Here is a 21,536-nt window from a genome sequence, read left to right on the forward strand (position 1 = left end):
TGCCGTATCCATGTTGCTCAGCACGAGTTTCAGTCGGTGCACGTACAAAACGTAATGTGCGTGGGAGTGCGTATTGTCCACTGTTTTTGTCCTGCTGATTTCAATGTCATCATCTCCCCAGTGATCTCCTTCCAAAGAAAGACTCACCAACCCAGTAACAATACTCCATTGTCTGCAAGGGGAACAGAGAGTCCCCCCCACACACACAGTTCACTGTAAGGACATTTAAATCAGTAATCACACAGGACGTCTTGCTGTAGGTCTTGTCGCCTTCCATTCCTTTTTTTCTGGAAAGTCTACTACTTTTGGACTCGCATTGATCACGCCCAGCAGCCTGGTACCCAGATGTCGCAGACCTGGGTGTAGAGAGGCTAAAAACAAAAAGGTCCTTTGTCCACAGTGACCCTGTTTCGACCTGGCAAATCACACAATCCAAGGATGTGGCCAGTGTTTGTCAGGTGAACACAACTCACTGGTTAATGACGACAAAGCTATGTTAATTGTAGTTGTCTACTTGCTCCTGTCCCTTTTTTTTAACCTACATTTATTTTTTCATTGATTATTCTCAGTTTCTTATCTTATTGTTGCTTGCTGCTGAAAACATCACTTCCTGTGCAGCTCAACATTGTTTCTTGGAAAAACAAAACGTGGCGCTCCTCAAAGCAAACAGAAAATGGATTCATGAAACTGGGATTGGTTCTGTAAAGTTGGCAAGATGTAGGGAAACCTTTTTACATTTAAATGTCATGGATTATGGCTTTATGTATTTACTTGGTCAGTTACAGCCCAGTATGTGTTGAGTGAGTTTTATGACACCATGGGTCAGGAAACCTGTTTTCACTTGAACTGTCAGAATTAGTTTTAGTATTTTAGCTGTAGTTTTTATATTATAATTTATTTGTTCTTTGTCACCCTGCTGGCTCCGGCTCTCTGGATGAATCTGCACTGGAAACAATGTGTGACACTTTTTGTCAGAACTCTGGCAGCTACGATGATCCTGCATTTTCCGTTTCTCAGACAGCGTCTTAGTTCTCAGACAGACATGAAGTTCAGTGGAAGGACAAATATATCTAAAATACCAAAACAGCCTGCTTTGAAACATATTGTCTTATAGACCACATGCAAGAATTAATGATATTAATCCATGTTTCTTTCTTCCACAGCATGTGTTCACCATGGATCCTATGAATGTGGAGAATGGACGAGGGAAGGTTCCACATGACCCCAGTTACCCCTTCGCTAGCACCTTCAGTGGTATGTCCCATGCTGTTTTCCTTTATTTCTGAAACGTCTCTCAATTGGTTTATTGGGTGAATATGGCTAAGGAACCATTTTCCACAGGTCATTTGGCCTATAGTTGGTACCATTTTATTGAAAAATGGTTGCACCCCTTTTTCCTCTTCTTGTTTCCTGTCTGCCCGAACTGTAAAAGTAAAAGCAAAAATCCTATAAAAAAAGACTTCGAACACTTTACATATAAAATCCTAATGTTGTTGTTATACCCGATTTTCCGAAGTCTTAAATAAGAAATTCACAAGTTATTGCGGTCAAATTAAATTTGGCCTTTTTGTACCTTGGTATATTTTATCTAATTATGTAAAATGACCCCAGCTTCTCCTTCGCTAGCACCTTCAGTGGTATGTCCCATGCTGTTTTCCTTCATTTATAAAAAGTTTTTCAATTGGTTTATTGGGTGATTATGGCTAAGGAACCTTTTTCCACAGGTCATTTGGCCTATAGTTGGTAGCATTTTATTTCCTGTCTGCCCGAACTGTAACAGTAAAAATCCTACAAAAACACTTGAGATATAAAATCATAAAATGTCGGTGTGATATCACTACCCTATTTCCCAAAGTCTTGAATAAGAAATTCACAAGTTATTGCGGTCCAATTCAAGTTCGCCTTTTTGTACCTTGGTATATTTTATCTGCCACATCTAACTATGTAAAATATCAAACACACATGGTCTGTTTTGTACACCTCTCTGCACAGATCTCTGCTTTGTTTTAAAAAATAATAACCTAAAGAACAGGAACTATGACCTGCTTTGGCTCTGGCACACGCACCCTCTGGAGCTGTGCTGAGTAGGTTAAATAGTTCTGGGTGTTTCTCTCTGAATGTCATTAGGTATTTGGTTTGTGAAATATGGTTGATTTATTCCAGGGATCCTGGGAGCCTCTGAGGCAGGAGGTGTATCAGCCCTCTATCCCAGCTTCCTCTCTCTGCAGCTGCTTTGAGCATCAGCATTTATCCCACAACGCATCATGTTTGGCAGGAAATCATTCAATTAGAGCCAAACACTCACGCAGTTTAGACCCCAGTAGAGACATTCAACACATGGACAAAAGACAGAACAATACTGGAACGTCCTTAGGCCTGCAGAAGTGTATTGTAGATAACTAAAAGACAAAAGGACATTTTGGGAGAGATTTGAGTTTTTTTCAGTTCAAATGTAAACTTTCAAAACAAAGAATGTGTAAACGCTGACTCGGCAGATTTGTTGGCCTTGTCAAAGTCAGCAAGGTTTTGTAAGATGATCGGACCTTTGGAATTGAACCTCCTTAAAGAACTGCTATCTTCAGGATTTCTGTTTCCGTCTCTGACCGTGAACACTGACCTCTCTATAGATTTCCACTCTTCAGGGATCAATGGTATGCAAAAAGCAGACACTGTAGAAAAAGATACACGAGTCGACACAAATACAGACACAGGCATAAATATAGAGCTTAACCAAAAAAATATATATATCATAAAAAAATGAAAATAGAGAGGCCAAGAAAGAAACAGTAAACGATGATGAATCAAGCAAATAATGATTTCCTCTTCTACATTTCGGGATCCTCTCCCAAAAAACACAAAGCTGTCATTACCAATTTTAGAATCTATTGTGTGAACATGACGTTATGTGTGTGTGTTTTAGTTTTAAGGTTAAAGAAGGGGTGTGTGTGTCTTACTAATGCCTATTTTCTTTTCTTATGCCGTAAAAGATCATCATCATTTACACCAATGAGGTCACTGTCTGTGGTCAGATGTCTTGCTTCATTGGTCACTGTGTTGGGAAAGGCTTTCACTTATATCCCTAATAATTCTTCATTATGTGATTGGTGTTGTAGGGATTTCCGTCTTACCGCTAGCTGGGGTTGCTTTCTTTTCTAATGACGGATTACCCTGGCTGCTTTAGGTTTTTCCAAAGGTTTATTTACTGTACTGTATATGCTACAGGAAAGATTGTATATCTTTAGGCCGGAAAATCTATGTTCTGAGTTGTTGAAATTTAAACTGAGTCTATGCTTATGGTCTCTGTGGAGGATGTACTGTACGTGTTTGAGTTTCAGATTACTCTCCCGGTGTGCTTTGAATTGGTTTCATTTCCATTTCCTCTTTCCTTCCATGCTTCATTTGCTTCTACTGCAAATCCTGTTTTCAGTCACCCATGATTTCCCTATTGTAATTATGTGCCAATCTTTTTATTTATCCCTAATCCGTTTCCTTTATTGCTGCTGTTCTTTACTCTGCTGTATTGACCCTTCTTCTCCGTCTCCCTCCACCTCTGTCATTGCCTCTCTTCAGGTGGGGAGCTGTATACTGCACTGACGGCAGACTTTCTGGGTAGGGACTCTGTGATCTTCAGGAGTATGGGAGGTCGCTCCACCATGAGGACAGAGACTGACCAGAAACTTCTCCACGGTAATGCTTCACTGTTTAATCAACCTCTTCCATCAATCATGGCATCTTCATCCCTTTGCTCAGACCACATGTGTTCTCTTCTTTAAATAGATTACTTTAATACTAACGTCCATGTCTCTTCTTCCTCTGCAGACCCTAAGTTCATCGCTGCGCACCTCATCCCAGACAATGATGACAGAGACAACGACAAAGTGTATTTCTTCTTCACTGAGAAGGCCACGGAGGCAGGGGACAGGGAGGGGGCCATACACACACGTATTGGACGAGTGTGTGCGGTGAGATACTTTATAAACACTTCACAGTATACACATTTACTTTGCGACCTGGTGGTGTTTGCATTAAGTCTGCAACAGGTATCTAGCCATGCAGATACTTTTACGTATCAAAGTTATTATTGAATCTCTTACCGAGCCTTGTGCTGTCAGAAATGACACATAACTAAACAGAAAGTGGAGGAACTTCTGCAGTATGTAAATGAAAAACAATCCGTTATCAGTTATAGAAAATAATTAAATACCCCACTTGTACCAGTAACATATTATAGTCAGAAAATCAGGTTAATACGGGTATGCCGGAAAAGATTGAGAGATGATCTGTTGTCAGGTGGGGATGAGTGAAGCCAGATGGTCAGGTGAGTCACGTAATGCTATTCCTCATGGCCTGACAAATATCCAGTCCAATATATGAGACATCTGCAGGCGTGTTTCATTTGAAGAAGAAGTTATTATCTGGGAGTCTGGGAGTCCTTCTGGGCTCATTTGTTTTCTGGAGAATTCCGTTGGTGTTCCTAAATCTCCAATCTCCACCCATGCTTTCAGTCTGATGATATTCACATTCTCACTAAAGTCCAATGGACGAATGTGATATGAAAACACAGATACGGGTAAAAGTGATCGAAAAAGACATTTCACGGGTTTATATTTTTTCCCTCCTTGAAAGAGACAAATGTCTTTCAGAGCAATCACATGTTAACATTTTCCCAATGGACTGTGAAGGCATCATGATATTCAGAATCATATGAGTTCTTTCTCCTCCTAAAGCTCGTACAGCTGTCAAATAAGCCAACTGATCCCCGTCTGCTCTGCACGCTCTCTCACGCTCTTTCACGCATTGATATGTCTTGGAAAACCATATGTGTGCTGCGTGCACCATACACAGAAATAAGCATGAATCGAAGAATATGCACGCACACAAACACACACACACACACACACACACACACACACACACACACACACACACACACACACAGCTACAGGATTTCCTTAGCGTCTGTTTGACTGTGCCAGAAAAGTTTGCCAAAACTTCTCGTACAAAATCCCACCTAAACCTTCAAATTATAGCTTTATTTGTCATCCTCGTCTCCCTGTATCCTACTCCTCTTTCTCTCCGTCTGTCACTCATTCTCTCCCTTCACACATTATATTGTTTTCTCCGCAGCACTCTTTTCCTCCCTCAGGCAAATCCGAATAGTTGTCTTCACTTCCCCCGTGGTGTTCGTGCCAAGAAGCTCATTATCACCGCCGATCCCCATCTCACACACACCCTCCCTCGTGATGTATTGCACACTAATTCTCTGCAACAGACAAGCGACTGTGTTCTGGAAAGGTTTAAAAAGGCATACTTTAGTGTATCCTGGTTGTGTACAGAAGTATTAGTCTATTGTTAGGTAGTGTAGGTTTTGTCAGTGCCAAAATATTTGAAAAGAAAACAGTGATTACAAGATTTGAGTGCTGACTTTCATCTTTCATTTGATGGCTTTAACTACTTAAATCAGATATACTGTACAGCTTCAAGTCGTGTATTTGTAATCTTTCAACAAATCAAAAATGTGCATCAAAGGGCTTTATAATCTGTACAGTATCTGTCTTTAGACCCTATATTTTGGATTAGAAAACGTCTCTGGTCGACAACATTCTTTTATTTCGGTTTAGGTTCATGTTCTGGCTCCATTCTCCTAAGGGGACCATGTCCAAAAAGAAATCCAGTCCTGCACTGTTTCACCCACTCCAACACACCTAAAGCTGCTCTAACCTCAGCGTTTCAATCAAAATCCATTTTGCTAGAGTACAGAGCCAAACAATGAAACTGTGTGTGTGGAATTGAAAATGCAGCTGTGTTTTATAGATTATATTTCTCTCTTTTTCCTGCCAGAACGATGTTGGAGGTCAGAGAGTGCTAGTGAACAAGTGGAGTACCTTCGTAAAAGCCAGACTGGTCTGCTCTGTCCCGGGACCTCACGGCATCGACACACACTTCAACCAGCTGGGTGAGATACACACAAATATTTTTTGTACACACTCTCATCCTAATTTAACATGCATTCTTGGACACATTCAAGCATTTTACTACAAAGAAACACACGTTCTAAAGGGGATTCTTTGTTTAACATAAAACAGAGGATGTTTTCTTGCTGAGGACCAAGGATGAGAGGAACCCAGATGTATATGCAATCTTCAGCACCATCAGGTGAATAACCATGAAGCATGCTACTCAATGTGTATACCGGTTATACCAACACATTAACAACTCTACCTTATGTAACTGATGTCTTATTAAGCTTTCCCTTTTCTTATCATCCAGCTAGTACTTGTGAAGTAATTTGTGGAAATGTTTCCCTTTTCTCCTCCACAGTAATGTATTCCAGGGTTTTGCCGTGTGTGTGTACCGAATGGCTGACATCAGAGAAGCCTTCAACGGACCCTTTGCCCATAAAGAGGGCCCTGACTATCAGTGGGGGGCCTATGAAGGCAGGGTCCCTTATCCAAGACCAGGCGTGGTGAGTGAGGGCTTACAAAATATATCACCCTCTAACCCTGACTTTACTCAAATGCTTCGGTTTCAAAACCCTAACTGTACCTCGACCTTACTGTACTTACCATGACCAAAATATGTCCCATAATACATTCTGTTCTTCTGTTCAGAAACATTATGAAGAAACATAAGATATCCTACACTTCATATGCTGATGACACACAGTTGTACAGTACTATAGCTTCTACTGATTTATGTCCTATTAACTAGCTGGCAAACTATATCAATGGCCAATTATTGAAAGCTTAAGTTTGAAGATAATATTAAGACATTTACATCATAGGTTTTGAATAGCGACAGAAAATTAAATACCGTAAGTCGGTACACTGAGCTGTTTTAAATGCTGACCTAACCTTTAGATACGCATCTTACTGTAACTCAATCAACTTTAAGACATCTTATTACATAACATACATTTCACATAGATGTGTCAGATTTAGCAAAAATGCAAATGTTTCATACCTTTTAAAAAACACATCTAACAGAAACTGGTCAATGCATTCATTTCAAACAGTGCAATGATATTTTTGTAGAATACCAATAGGTAAGCTAAAGGCTTTAGCTATTAAAAAACACAGCACCACAAACTACAGCCTCAAATATTAACATAAAATTGACAACTTCTCAAGCTTATTGCCAAAGCCTTGATTACGGTATTTATTCCTGAATGGACATGTTATGACAGAGAATGCAATAGTTCAGACCCAACAAGCCCACTCTGAACAGAGAGGCAGGAACAATATGAAAGGTGCTAAAAGCATAAGAAATGAGGTGTAGAAAGTTCCCTATCAGTAATGTTAACTACTGTATGTTGCAGTGCAGCTGTGCATACTTCTCCTGGTTTACATCCTGACTCTCAGTGGTGCTCTGTCATGTCCTCTCAACCACATCATTGTAATCAGACTTGTTTTACACACTTACACACACAAACGGTCGCGCGTTTTATTCCGCCTCATTACCAGACTGCAGAATTGTATGGAGGAAGAAGGAATATGAATAATGTGAGAACAGAGCAGACACCTCTGTGGTTCCACTCCACTGACTCTCTGATTAACAGGAATGTCTTGGCCTGAAACGAGAGAGAGAGGAAACAGGAAAAAGGGTGATGACTTAAGTTAGGCTGATGAAAAGGCACAGATGGGAAGGAAAGAAGTAGATATTCATCTAAACTAATATGATGAAGAACAGCTTGCTGGATGGCTGTGGATAACATATTCTCCCTCTTCTCTAGTAAAACAATTATAATGACCTACTTTTTTTTTTGTCTCACGCAACAGACAGAATATTTTTAATTTCCTGGAGTTTTCTTTGTAACAGATTCCTATTGTTACACTGTGTAATATCTATCATGTCTGCTTTCACACCTGTCAAAACTCATCCTGGAAAATAGAAGTGCAGTATGAGAGATTTAGTGGATTTATCCTCCCTGGATGTTTATTTTTGGATTGTCATAGCACTGCACATTGTTTGAAAGTCTGTAATAATCTATTCTGTGATAGAAAGAATTATAGGATAGTCTGGTTTCCAAGTTTCCAGAGCTTTAATCCTACTTGGACTGAGCCATATGAAGCTTTTCTCTGCCTGCCTGTCATTCATAATCATTTGACATAGAAAAGTGGTAGGTTTGATACTTCAAACTCAAGCTTTTGGCTTGCTACCAGAATAATTGTATCCATGATGATCCATGCAGTCTTTCAAGTAACTAGATGTTTCTCTTGGATTGATTTCTGACATAAAAATCACTTCCATAGTCTGTTTTAAATCAATAGAAGTGTATCATGCTGTCACATCGATAATCAGAGTGTCATCTGTATATTTTTCTTCATACTTTCACATGCATTTGTTCCCATAAAAAACATACATTGGGGCATTAGAGCTGCTGGTAATGGGGCTTAGGACCATGTATAGCATGTCATCCCCTTTCATTTTAGAATAAAGGCACTGGTTACCCAAAACAAAAAAAGACTTACATTTGATTAAAATATACTTTATCCATTACCTCATTGTGTCAGAACTCAACTATCTGTCAAGGGAGTGTACATTTTGGGGTTTGAGGCTTCTGCTAACTTATTTTTGCCAAATCATGCTCGTTTCTTTCCGTTGGGTAGCTTCAACTGTACATTTTTAGTAGGAACTAGATGATACTTTATTGGTACCTAATGTATACAGTACGTCAAAATAATACTGTAAACCATGGGCTGTATTGAAGTTTTACAGAAAAGTGATTTTCTTGCATTCTGGTCTGACATTGAAAGATTTCAGAAACTTAAAACCACAATTTGAAAGGTTGATATGGAAATAAGTCCTATTCCATGATTTGAACCTGAGCTCTCCTTATGGTCTGTTGCATGCATTAACACGCATGCAAACACAGTCACATACACAGTAAGAATGGGCGTGAATAGAAGTCTGCCAAATATGCTCACCTCTCCTCGCTCGCATTAATCCTAACTTGGCTCACTGTTGGTGATTGAAAGCAGTTGACTTGCTACAGCAAAGTTTGGATGAGTTGACAAGAGATTTTGGAGCTGGCCCAGTTTTACGTGCTGTACAAACAGATGAACATAGTATTTCAGTGAGCCGTTTAAAACGCTGACATATCAATGAATTGTATTGGCAGCTGCACAAGTATGAGTGATGGGGAAATCTTTCATAAATAAAATAGTGTCTTGCGTTCTGAAAGATATGTGAAAGTATGTTCTTTTTTTACATGTTAAAATGACAGTTATATTTATTTGAGCTTGAAGCTTACCAGAAGATAAGGTAAAGGTATGCTTGGATCACATTTTGAGTTATACCTGAACTTCACAATTTATCGGCTACTAAATCAAAACATACTGTTAAGAAATATACAATTTTTCAAGTCAGCATGTTTTGGAGTTGGATTTGCCTCCACATTCTGCACCCTCTGTAATAAATTGTAATTGAAGCCATTTAGTAAGTCATACTCGGAGGAATGTCATACATCAATACAGTAGTTTGTTCAGATTCCAGTCTGAGGTCCCCGCATAGTTCAGATCCACCCTCTGAAATAGAAACCAGATCATTATAGAGCTATTTTTGATCAGTAACTGTTGTGATAAGCAGAAATATCAATAATGCAGTATGGAAGTCTGGAATAGCAATATCAGGGAATGATTTCCTGTGTTTAGACTATATTCTACCCTTTTCTCATTTCATTTATGCTTTTTTGTCAGACTTTGACATATGCTTTCATTTAAGTCAGTCACTGTTGCTGTATTATTATCTTATTCACATCTTTTTGTCATCCCAACCCCAAGATGATAAAATGACCAGTTTGTCAGGCCCTAAAGCAACTTCTAAATATTTCAAAGCTTAAATGCAATGATTATTCCCAACAGAGCTTCTAATCTGATTTTGAAGCTCACTGGTACATTCAAGTGACACTATTTGAGTAAAATGAACCCCAAAAGCACCTTTGTATTGTGCCCTTTTGTGCTATTTTGCCAAATAAGCCTACATTTGAGTCTTGTAAACCCAGACACTGGCCTTCGCCCCATTGCTGCCCTTATTGATCTTAATTGTACAAAACTGCAAAGCTTCAGTTGAAACGCAGGTCATATGGTTTGCGTACATGCCTTTACTTGGACTGTGTTCAACCCTCTTGATTATTTGATTGATACAGTATCTCTGCCAAGAACCAGCACATTCAATTTGTAATTACAGTGACACGAATGGGAGAGTTTTGAACTAACAGCACACTCTGCCTCTATAAAGCTGGTTCCAAACCAAGGGCTTTACAACTATGGTTTTGAACTTTCATCCAAAGTTTTCAGGCACAATAAAAGTGCTAATGAGGGTTAATTGAGAAGTCTTTAAGACCATAATTATGCCACATTGCTTTTGGAAACACACCTAAAGTGGTGGAACATGGTGGGAATTAAAGTCGGGATGGAAAACGGACAGAAATAGGCTTTCTCATTATTAATTAACCAAGGATTTTGCCAACATCTTTAATAACCATCTCCTTTGTTTCTCCACATGTTTCCCACCTCCAGTGCCCTAGTAAAATCACCAACCAGCCTGGCAGAGAGTTTGGCAGCACGAAGGACTTCCCCGATTCAGTGCTGCAGTTTGCCCGCAGCCACCCATTGATGTGGCGACCGGTGTTTCCCGCTCTGCGTCAGCCTGTGCTCGTAAAGGCCAACTTGCCTTACAAGCTGAAACAAATCGTGGTTGACCGGGTCGAGGCGGAGGACGGGCAGTATGACGTAATGTTCATTGGCACAGGTAATATTGATGTGAATTTAAAGGTGGGGTAGGTAAGTTTGAGAAACCGGCTCGAGATATACTTTTTGTTATATTCCATGGAATGCTCTTAACATCCCAATAGCAATGAATATCTTAAGTGCTTTGACAAAAAATCCATTAAAAAATGTCATCTGTGGAAGCCGTAATACTGTAAAAAGCACGACCAATCATTTTAGCCGGCCCGGCTCAAATAACTGGATGGCCTACCTGCCTGTCAGCCTTCCATCTGTGCACAAACTTATCTCGTGCCCTCATTGGTCATGTGCGCGTTCGTGTGTGTTGGAGGAGGGGCTCTATAAGGAAGTGGCAGATTTTTTCCGGCTGTGTATTTTCAAATTCTAGCGATCTCGAGCCGGTTTCTCAAACTTACCTACCCTACCTTTAATATTAAACATATTACATATTGTGGGAGAGAATCATTTATATGTTTTATTCCCTTTTTTTAACTTTGTCATTTATCGGTTTGTGTCTTTCAGACGTTGGCACAGTATTAAAGGTCATTGCCCTACACAGTGGGAACAGCCTGGAGACAGAGGAGGTCACACTGGAGGAGCTACAAGTCTTTAAAGTACGTTTTACTCTGTCAGGTGTCCTATCAATAATGCTCTCTGTTATCTGACTCATCGTAATATATTATATTCATCGTATCAACTAAACCCTCTTTGTAGTCAGATAAGGATACACTAACATGGCTCTCAAGAAAAGCTGTTTCCTCCCTTTTCGTTAACAGTAATTCTACTCTTGAGCTTGCCACTTTTCTTATTGTAAGCTTCTTCACACGTAAAAGTTCAATCATTTTAATTATTGCAGGTGCCAACTCCAATAACATCGATGGACATATCCGTGAAAAGGGTAAGAGAAGATTACTATTATGAATGCTTCTAACCAATTCTATGATCAACATCATGCCTTACTCCCTTTCTTCTGTTCTCATTGTTTCCAACAGCAAGCCCTGTATGTGGGCTCCCCAGCAGGCGTAGCGCAGGTGAAGCTGCACCGCTGTGAGACTTATGGGAATGCCTGTGCCGAGTGCTGCCTGGCCAGAGACCCTTACTGCGCCTGGGACGGATCAGTGTGTGCCCGCTACACGCCCAACAGCAAACGGCGCTACCGCAGACAGGACATCAGGCACGGAAACCCCGTGCTGCAGTGTGTGGATCAGAATCTGAGTGGTAAACAACTAAACCCTTTATTTTGTAGCCTTCATGTTTGTTATGCACAACTACTTTTTAATTGGTTGCAGTGACAATCTGGACAGCACCTGGTCAAGTTTTAGTACCTTGTAAAAACTTGAGACTTTTTGGGCTGCCAGTTTCTACAAAAGTATGTTTTTGTACAAATTAAACAAATAATATGCACTGTTTTACCTAGCAAGCTTTAAAAGGGGAAGATACAAAAGGAAACGTTGTGTGTGTGTGTGTGTGTGTGTGTGTGTGCGAACTTATAGATTGACAGATAAGCAGAAACTGAGGTTATCTAAAGCCATCAGCGATCATATGAAAAGAGCAAACAAAAAGGGAAAGAGAAACTGTGGCTAGAGAGGGATGTTTGCTCGCCTGACGGAAGGTATGGTGGTGGCGAGGTGATGACATATACCTTCTTCAAGGCCTTTGGATGAACCCGCATTTTATAACGTTTCTTTGTGCCAAGGTGTCAAGTAGTTGCTGAAGTCAAACTCCCTGAGGCCTGTGTTTTCTTTGCTAGGATTGAAATATCCTCCCAACGTGAGACGTCTGCTATTTGTTAGAGTTTTATTCTAAATAACGAGTGAACTTTTCACAAGGTACTGGCAAAGACACTGCGATTTTTAACAAACTTTGTTTTCAAATCACTGTTATATCAACCGACATCCTCAGTATTTCCTGTATTTTGCCATTTAGATTAAAGCTTTCTTTGTTGCCAATACGTTGAGTAGCATTTTGGACTGACTAAACTGGCTACAATGTTATTGTTATTCAAAACAATCCCTCTTTCATCCAGAAGACCTTGACGTGACAGAAGACAGAGTGGTGTATGGGACCGAGAACAACAGCACCTTCCTGGAGTGTGTCCCTCGCTCTCCACAGGCCACAGTTAGCTGGCTTGTCCAACGTGATGACCGCAAGGAGGAGGTAAGATTATAATTAAATATATAACATCAACACCAATATCGTGATGATAAAATACCACCTAATCCCAATTTATAGATGATGGGAAGAAGGTTGGTTAGAATTTGGAGACAGATGAGTGAAGGAATTACATTTCTGGCCAACTGTGGCTGAAGTAACTGCCTTTAACTGCCGGACTAAATGTATTTTACTGCGGGAGTTTCTGCCTTTAAAAGTGAGATTTGTGTGTGAATTTGGCACATGGTTGACACATTTGACAGCCATTTGACATACGGTTGAAATTAAGCAATTATATTTCAAAGGAAAATGCACAAGTACTCTTTCTCTTAGATAAACAGTGAATTCCAAAATTGACCGCCGAAATCTGAAGTGTCACTCAATGTCTGCCTGTCACTGTGACTTAAACAGTGTTGCAAAGTCATTTAGAGCACTACTTATAACATTCTTTTTCCGTGTGTGCCCACACCCACAGTAATCGTTCATTTGTTGGAGAGTTTGTTTCTCCAAGCTCAACCGAGCATCTCGGGCAGCCGTGCGAGTATTAAGGCATTACCACCCCTATCCATTTCCCTGCAAATAAACATTTGGCTGCCACTTCAGCTGACAAGGCTGCCATGTTTGTGTTGGCACAGAGGGATAGTTCGACAAGCAGAGAGATGGAAGCCGAAGAGGGGGGAGGGAAATAGAGAAAAAATAGTCATAAATGAATAGAGGAGAGACTTTGGGTTGAGGTAGGTAAAGAAAGAAAGAGAGAATGAGAGAAAAGAAAAAGGCGGAGAAAAAGTACAAAAGAGCCCTTCTTCTGTCATGCTTCAAATTGGATTACATGCTCTTTGCCCAAATATTCCAGATTGCATTTTTCTACCCGAAAAAGACGTCTACGATAAATAAAGATGCTCTAGTCTCATGGAAACTACAAAGGCTTTGAGTGGCGTAAACTCCCATTTTTAGCCCTTAGACATTTAAAATCTTTGCAATTATAGTCAAAAGGTTATTGAACTTTGTTTAAACACTGCAAAAGCTAATTTGTTTTTTAGGAATCGCCATTCATAGATTCTTGGCAAAATAATCACATTGATCACTGTCCAATCTGAAATACAATTGTAGTTTTCAATTGTAAAGGTCCCATGTCTTGGCCATTTCTACTGATCATAATTCCATTGTCGTTTCCTGGTTGCTGCCTGGGGTCTGCGAGACAGCGAGACACCGCGTAGCTCGGACCCCATTGGTCTCGCAGACCCTACGCAGCAACCAGGAAACGACACCAGCTCAGCCTGAGCCCGCGGAGCTGGGGCTCCAAAAAAATGGAAAAAGGAAAATCTCCAACGAGGCGTTCTGGGGCAGCATAGACACGTCTTTTCTGTGTTAGAGTTTTACTCGCTACAGGGTGTACTTTGAGGGTTTGTGACTCTGCAGACCGTTTACATGCATAAAAAGCTACATAACACACAAGGGGACGGGTAATAACCAGAAAAGCATATGATGGGACCTTTAAGAACAAAATGATTCCCCAAAATCTTAATTCCGCTGCATCATATCTTAAATGTAAACAGTATGGTGTTATATCATGTATAGGAGTTAAATGTTGACACATATTATCCCTCTGCCCCATTCAGGTAAAGCTGGATGACCGTGTGATGTCTACAGAGCAGGGCCTCCTGTTTCGTCGCCTCTCCCGCCAGGACGAAGGCGTGTACATCTGCCGCTCCACAGAGCACGGCTTCACACAGACCCTGGCCCGCCTCAGCCTCGAAGTCCTCCAGGGGGACACTGTAGATGAGCTCATGGCACGAGACAACGCCGGCCTCTCTGATGCGTACAAAGACCGGTCCACAGGAAGCTACCGAGCATGGATGCCTTGTAGCACATACAGCAGGGGCGGCTCATCAAGCCAAATCGGCCAATCGCGTACATGGTTCAAGGATATCATGCAGCTGATTGGGCCGTCCAACCTGCCCCACGTTGAGGAGTACTGTGAGAGGATGTGGTGCAACGACAAGCTGAGGAGGAAACACAAAAGCATGCTGGAGAAAAACCGCCAAGCGCAGGAGAGCGCCAGGAAGGCTCGTAGCAAGAGCTCCGGCGAACGCAACCGGACGCCGAGGGATCTTAGCGCATGGGAGGAGTAACTGAAAGAAAGTGAGCGGGGCATAAAGTAGGAGAAAATGAAAGACAAAAAAAGGGACAAAGATTGCAGCAAAGGACAGGATAAAATGGGCAGCAAAAAGGCTGCTATTTGTGGAAACTCTAGCACTGAGATTTGTATTGTAACGACTCGGAAGTGTTTGGTTTTCTGGAATGATGGCACAAAAAGAGACTGTTACTGAACAGGTTGTTATTGTGAAGAGGAGTGGATGTTTTTTTAAATCTTGATATCCATGGACTTCTCCTGCTTTCACAAGTTTGCCCTTGTATACTTTCATGCTTTGAAATGACAGCTTTCATTTTATCAAGTCAAATAAGACTTTCGCAAAGACAGACAACGCATGCCTTTGGAGCAACTCTCTGATGATTTGTGTTAGATCTTGGCGAAGTGCTTCAAAAGAGAGGAACATTTACATACTTTGCATGCTTGGAGTATAGCAAGCCTGTCAAGGTCAGCTCTGAGACACAGACACATACACTTATTTTCCATTTGTTGTTTTCGCATTTCTCACAAGGCAATCACTGGATTCATCTCTTTCTCAATTGGTATTTAAGTGAACACGTTTCTTGCCCTGCTCTGCACTTGGCTTTTTAAAAATGAAATATTCATGTGTGACTTCAGCCAAGAAATAACTTGGTTTGCAGTGTATTAGTTGCAGCTAATGCTCCCAGGGTAAGACATCTGCCGCCTTTTAAATGCAATGTATGGTATGGCTCGACTTGCTTTGACTGTTCTTTTTTATTGTGGCAAAAGTTGTGGATAGCACCTGGTACTGTTTTTGGTTGCGCCTTGGTTGAGGGTCCAAGTGAACTGAACCAATATTAGAAGGCGAAGTTAAGTCATTAGTTTGGTTTCATTTAAAATGTGTTCCTTTGTTTGGTTGCCAATCGATCCAGCAAGAGTGGAACAAAGCACTATTTCGCGTTGAAGAAGAGGTTGCGATCATTTGAGGAACAGAAAATTGAGAAAAGCATCCATTACCAAACATGAGTCAAGTCGAGCCAAACCATGCAGTTCAAATTAGGCATTTCTGTATCTGATCTCTCCACTGTACATGCACACACACACAAACACACTCTTACATAAACGGAAAGCCCACTCACCCATCACACTGAATGCATAAGCTCAACTAGCTCAAACTGGAAGCTACCATGAGACGACTGTTGATGGTTCAACAGATTAAAGGCACATTGCTTTATTTTTAGTGTTGCGGGTTGAACTTTCCATTAAAACCAGCTACAGATCAAGATTCCTCCCTCACGACCCTTAAAGGGATATTTCACAGCGGTATACTTTCACGCTTTTGGGCACATACCATAACACCTACTGGAATGTACCTAATGGCCACAGTCGATCGCTGATAGTTGCTTCCCTGGGATTACTTATAGATTGAACCTCAGCTCAATGAAACTCAATTGGGATTTAAACACCAATTTAGAGTGCACACATTATTGTTCAAAATGTTATGTCTTGAGTAAGTGTCATTTTCAAATATCTTTTTCAAAAGACGGACCTCTTTGTCCTAGCCTCACCTCACACTTCCATCATCCCCTAAACTCATTTTCTCACAGTTCCTCTGTATGCTGTAGCTCGCTACTGACAAAAGAGGGAACAAAAGAAGGGGTCAGCTCTAATGGCTGACTCCTTGTGCTTTCTGCTTTGTAAACACTGGTTTTATGACGGTTCATGGTTTGAACACATGATACTCCACATTGTTATTCACTTCAGGTTTTGTTGTTAAAATAAAATATACTGTAACTTTGACCGTAATTGAATTTTTTTTCACAAGGGACAGGGCCATGGAGTTAGGGTTAGGGTTAGCATGGAATTAACTCTAATTTGTAAAAAAAAAAAGAGAAGAGAACATGTACAGTAAAGACAGGTCGCAAGATTATAAGATAAATGCCAAGCTTCAATTTCAGTAAGGGCTGTGTGTACTGAAGAAGACTGAAATACATTTTAAGAGTTAATTTCAAAACTATCACCCATGTAACAATTATAATATATTAATGGCGGCTTTGCAGGTGCATCACACATTGAGCAGCCCCTCCTGGCCACATCGATGAGGGCGAGTGGAGAGTTGTGAGAATGATGGGTTGGATATAGTTCACAGAACAAACAAAGTGTGTCTGTAATATGTCTTTGGTTCAAAGTTGCCAGATGATACCTTGGAACTTTGTCCCAATACAAGTTGATGTACGTAAGCAATCAAAGCTGATATTATCCACATTTATACTTTGATTAATCAAATGTTGGCTGTCAAGCGGTGAAGTAAGCAGTTTCCAAAGTATGAACTGGATAAACGTAAGCATTCTTAAAGGATCTGTTGAAAGACATATAAAGAAACACAAACAGATGTTCACAAAAAGCTGAGAAGAACGGAGAACCTACACCAATATGTCCGCTGGAGGGTAACGTCCCTGTAATGTGTACATATTAAAGATCGCATAGATATCCTGGGAGCCCTCTCACTGTTTAAAATGATCCAGGAAACAACATTAACACCAGTGAACTCGGTGACCCTTTGTAACCTTCATGGCGTGTGAATGGCTCCTGAGAGACAAATAAAAGGGAGAGTCGGTAATTGAAAAGAACAAAGGGGAGAGATCTTCAAAAAGTAAGGTACTTTGAGCATCTTGTGAAGGCATTATTTGCCTTTATAAAATACTATTACCTTTTTAAAGCCTGTTTCAAAAACATTCATCAGTATAAAGTGAGTATTTAAGAACAAAATCCCCAGTTTGTACAGCACTCTTAAACACACATTTTACTCTAGCAACGTTTATTTTCCTAGTTAGAGGATTGGGAGACCGGCTATTAGAGTCCACTTATGGTGTTTCCTTTACAAATATTGCTTCTGATGTATATCTATACTGGGGGATAAAAAGTGATAGAGGGAGAGGAGCATGGTTTGCACGGAACCAAGAGACAGTTAGCACGGTAACAAGAGATACAAATGTGTTTTATGTTGTAGATAACCTTCTTGAAAGTTTGTTTTCTAATAAAATTGTCACTTAAGTTTAGATTTCAGTCTTGTCATGATTTTGGTGAAAAGAGCTACACAATTATTTTGTCTGTTCTGCTCTTGTCTATAACAAATATGTTTTTGATGTGGTGGCATCATTGTGACGACCCCTGCTTTACTCCTCCCTGTTGTGTGTGGGGGGGGGTGTACCTTTTGCTCACGTGGGCCCATGTTGACCCTGCATTACTGTCATCAGGAATTAAAAACAGTTTAAGGTATTACTTGTGTTACTATGATTGCAAACTAAATGTGCAATTGTATAAAAATACAATTTTCCATTTTCAGCAAATGACATGAAGGAACCACCAAAATAAAGGCTGACACCACTTTTGCTGCAAAGTGATTTGATAGTTAAAGTGACACAAAGATCATACTAAAGGTTCATTAGTATTTATGTTTTCTTGCGAGGTATGGAATTTTTAGTTGCTGACCAAAAACAACTGGTCTATGTTTAAAACACCCATTGTAAATCCTTCAAATATATTAGTTGTTGTACAATTGTACAAAGTTTGATGTGGTATTTAATCTCAAACATGTTTTTTAAACTCTTGAACTGTCCAACCATCTAGCTAGTTCAGTGTAGTTTAATACTTTTTACATTTTATTTCAAACACATGTTAAACTTGCAGCACCTTTACTTTTTAAATATTCAACTGTTGTATTTTACAGTGTTGTAGAGAGAACACTTGATGGGTTTATAATTTGACAAAAACTCGACTATGGTCAATACATTGTGATAAGTGGTCACCTGTGGGCACCTGTCAAACTTCACCAGGTGATTTCACTAATTACTGATTGTCTGCACTTCGCTACATGAAGCAGATACATATATTTCGTCTGGTTCGCTTTGTGAAAGCAGATACTGCAGCAAACACATTTAGGAAATACATCTTATCTATCTCAGGACTATGACATCCAAGAACTTGGAGGGTCAGCTGTCCAATAGGCACAATAAAGCCATCATGAACTCAACACACATGGGTTTCCTACTTACTGAACATACAGGCAACAACACTCTCAGTGTCCCTTTTATTGTACTGTAAAATTGTGCTGGTTTTGGCGTCTATGACTTTGAAACAATATTTATGTTTTATTTAAGTGTCTTTGTACCATGCATGCTATGTACTTGTATGCTTTTTAACAGCATTAAAAGTTGATTTTCTAACAGAAAGTTATCCTTGACTGAGTGTTTGAAGTAATTACACTTAACGTTGTTTTAAGTGCAATGGCAGGGCAAGACTATTGGTGCCAGTGGTATAAACAGAAACAAACAATAATGCCCTGAAATGAACCACCTTTATAAAATACAGCATCGTCTGCTTTCATTTATTATTTATATTTGTTTATGTGTTTTTGTCTTTCTTTCTATACACATGGCCCACAATGTGCATCGCTAAACAGCAAAAATCCCTTTGGCAATTAAGGGGTATTTTAATGTTAAAATCAGAAACACTTTTGGGGGAACCTAACCTTGAGGTCAAAAATAAATGCTGGTAGTGAGTACTCCCCATAATGAAGTTACAACGAAAAAGGTGTATCTGTGCAACAGCTGTGGTATTTCCTCTTTCTGTGAGTGCTCTCAAAAGTGTTATTAACCAGGAGGACATGTGCCTGCATGAGCGGGTGATTGCAGATTTACAGACCGAGTGTCGGCCCATTACGTTAGCCAGTGCCTGGGTCTGGCCATGCATATGATTGCAGGGTAATTGGGCAGCCAGCATCTGTGGAAATGTGCAGTAACAATGGCTGCTTGTCGCTTCAGCAAACAGACCATCTCATAAAAACTAAACCTGCAAACGAACCCACTAAACGACTTCACACCCGGACAATTACTGCAGCCACATAAACACACATAAATGCAGGATGAATATACGCACATACATGGTCATACATAAAGACCAAACACACAAATGTTCACCCACGCTGCAAGGTATAAAACTTTCGGTGTCATCCACTACAGCAGGAATTCAGGTGGCCCTAGTGTTTATGTTATCAACAGTTCAGCTTTGTACGGGTCAATCCTCAAGAAATGCATTTTAACACTGACTGCTACTAATCAATCTTTTTATCAAGAGGAAAACACACACTAGAATAGAATAGAATCCTTTATTGTCATTATATACAATGAGATGAGTAGAGCTACTACTCCATTTTTTAAGGTGCCATCAAAAATACAAAAACCAACAAGGGACGTACAACATTCAGGAGAAGACAACATACAAACAACAAGCATTCATACTTCAATATTCAGATAAGTTTAAAGTGCATGAATATATCGGTTTAAGTAAAATATGTTTGAGTGTGTATACAAATATATATATATATTGTTTCAATGCATGCTGGAGTTAAGTGCAATTATTGCTCTGGGGTAGAAACTGTCTTTAAGTCTGTTTGTCTGTCCTTTAAGACATCTGTAGCGCTGTCCGGACGGCAGCATGTCAAACAGCATGTCCTTCACAATGTTCTTTGCTCTACTGAGGCAGCGGGAATTGAAGATGTCCATCAGGGAGGGGAGAGGGCAGCCGATGATTTTCTGCGCTGTGTTGATCACTCTCTGGAGCCTTTTCCTGTCTGCCGCAGTGCAGCTGGAGTACCATACGGTGATGCAGTATGTCATCAGGCTCTCGATGGCTGAGCGGTAGAAGGTCTCCAGCAGCTTGGGGTCCAGGTGGTTCTTCGTCAGCACCCTCAGGAAGTGCAGACGCTGCTGGGCCTTCTTGATGACTGCTAGGAGCCATAGTAACAACTTATTTCATGACCCTCTTATTAAAGCCTGTAATTTGTCAGGAAGTCAGAAATCCGTTTGAAATGACCTGCCATATTTGGTTATAACAAGGCTCATGTGATAGTATTTTCAATTTCCTTTCCATTTTTTTCTGTCTCTTTCACTGTTGACGATTATGGAGGCTGAATTGCCATTCAACATTTTGACAGCATTTTAGGTGCAATTTCAGGGAGCTAATATTGCTACACAGTATGAACGCCATAAAGCATTGCTTTTTAATAAAGACAAATGTAACGGCTCACATACAGTATTTAAACTCATTCATACACAGAAGAACACATCTCATGCTTCAGTACCAACTGTATAGAAACACTTATCTTCAGTGTTTATGAGAAATCAAATACACTTAAACAACCATGGCTAGCACAGCCCACAGCTGTCAGGAACAGAATACCACAATCCTTAACTCTGTAAACGGTTTTATATACATTCACAAGCACATGTATACAACCACAGACACATAAAAAAAACCTGCAAACAATTTTATCCAACCAAGTTTCAGACAAACAAACCCTATAGTTAAGTTACTTTCGGTTATGGTTGAGCACAAACTTTGTCTTTTAACTAATTTAGAATTTGAATGTTGATGATTAATGACCTTTTTATGATGCCCAGCACTACAGGACAGTGTAGGTTCATTGATTGCGGTTGACATTCAATAAAGTAAACCACCTTTGATGGTGGCAGAGGCAGATTAGA

The 21,536-nt window shown here is 40.2% G+C and overlaps 1 protein-coding gene across 2 annotated transcripts in view; it reads left to right on the top strand.

The window, feature by feature from the left end:
* sema3bl (sema domain, immunoglobulin domain (Ig), short basic domain, secreted, (semaphorin) 3bl) overlaps positions 1–19,217 on the top strand; it is a 65,321-nt gene extending 46,104 nt beyond the window's left edge. Inside the window, exons 5-16 of one of the 2 annotated variants that reach the window (XM_034145237.1) lie at positions 1,164–1,254; positions 3,571–3,687; positions 3,820–3,962; positions 5,842–5,956; positions 6,087–6,156; positions 6,322–6,466; positions 10,521–10,752; positions 11,250–11,341; positions 11,584–11,625; positions 11,720–11,945; positions 12,754–12,884; positions 14,498–19,217. In XM_034145237.1, the coding sequence (XP_034001128.1) occupies positions 1,164–1,254; positions 3,571–3,687; positions 3,820–3,962; positions 5,842–5,956; positions 6,087–6,156; positions 6,322–6,466; positions 10,521–10,752; positions 11,250–11,341; positions 11,584–11,625; positions 11,720–11,945; positions 12,754–12,884; positions 14,498–15,010 (1,917 nt within the window). In that variant the 3' untranslated portion in view covers positions 15,011–19,217. The remainder of the gene's footprint in view (positions 1–1,163; positions 1,255–3,570; positions 3,688–3,819; positions 3,963–5,841; positions 5,957–6,086; positions 6,157–6,321; positions 6,467–10,520; positions 10,753–11,249; positions 11,342–11,583; positions 11,626–11,719; positions 11,946–12,753; positions 12,885–14,497) is intronic. The other variant, XM_034145238.1, reaches the window with a different exon arrangement.
* Positions 19,218–21,536: the final 2,319 nt, after the last annotated feature.

This window comes from Trematomus bernacchii, unplaced genomic scaffold (genome assembly GCF_902827165.1).
Source record: "Trematomus bernacchii unplaced genomic scaffold, fTreBer1.1, whole genome shotgun sequence".
In the NCBI taxonomy this organism is placed as follows: Eukaryota; Metazoa; Chordata; class Actinopteri; order Perciformes; family Nototheniidae; genus Trematomus; species Trematomus bernacchii.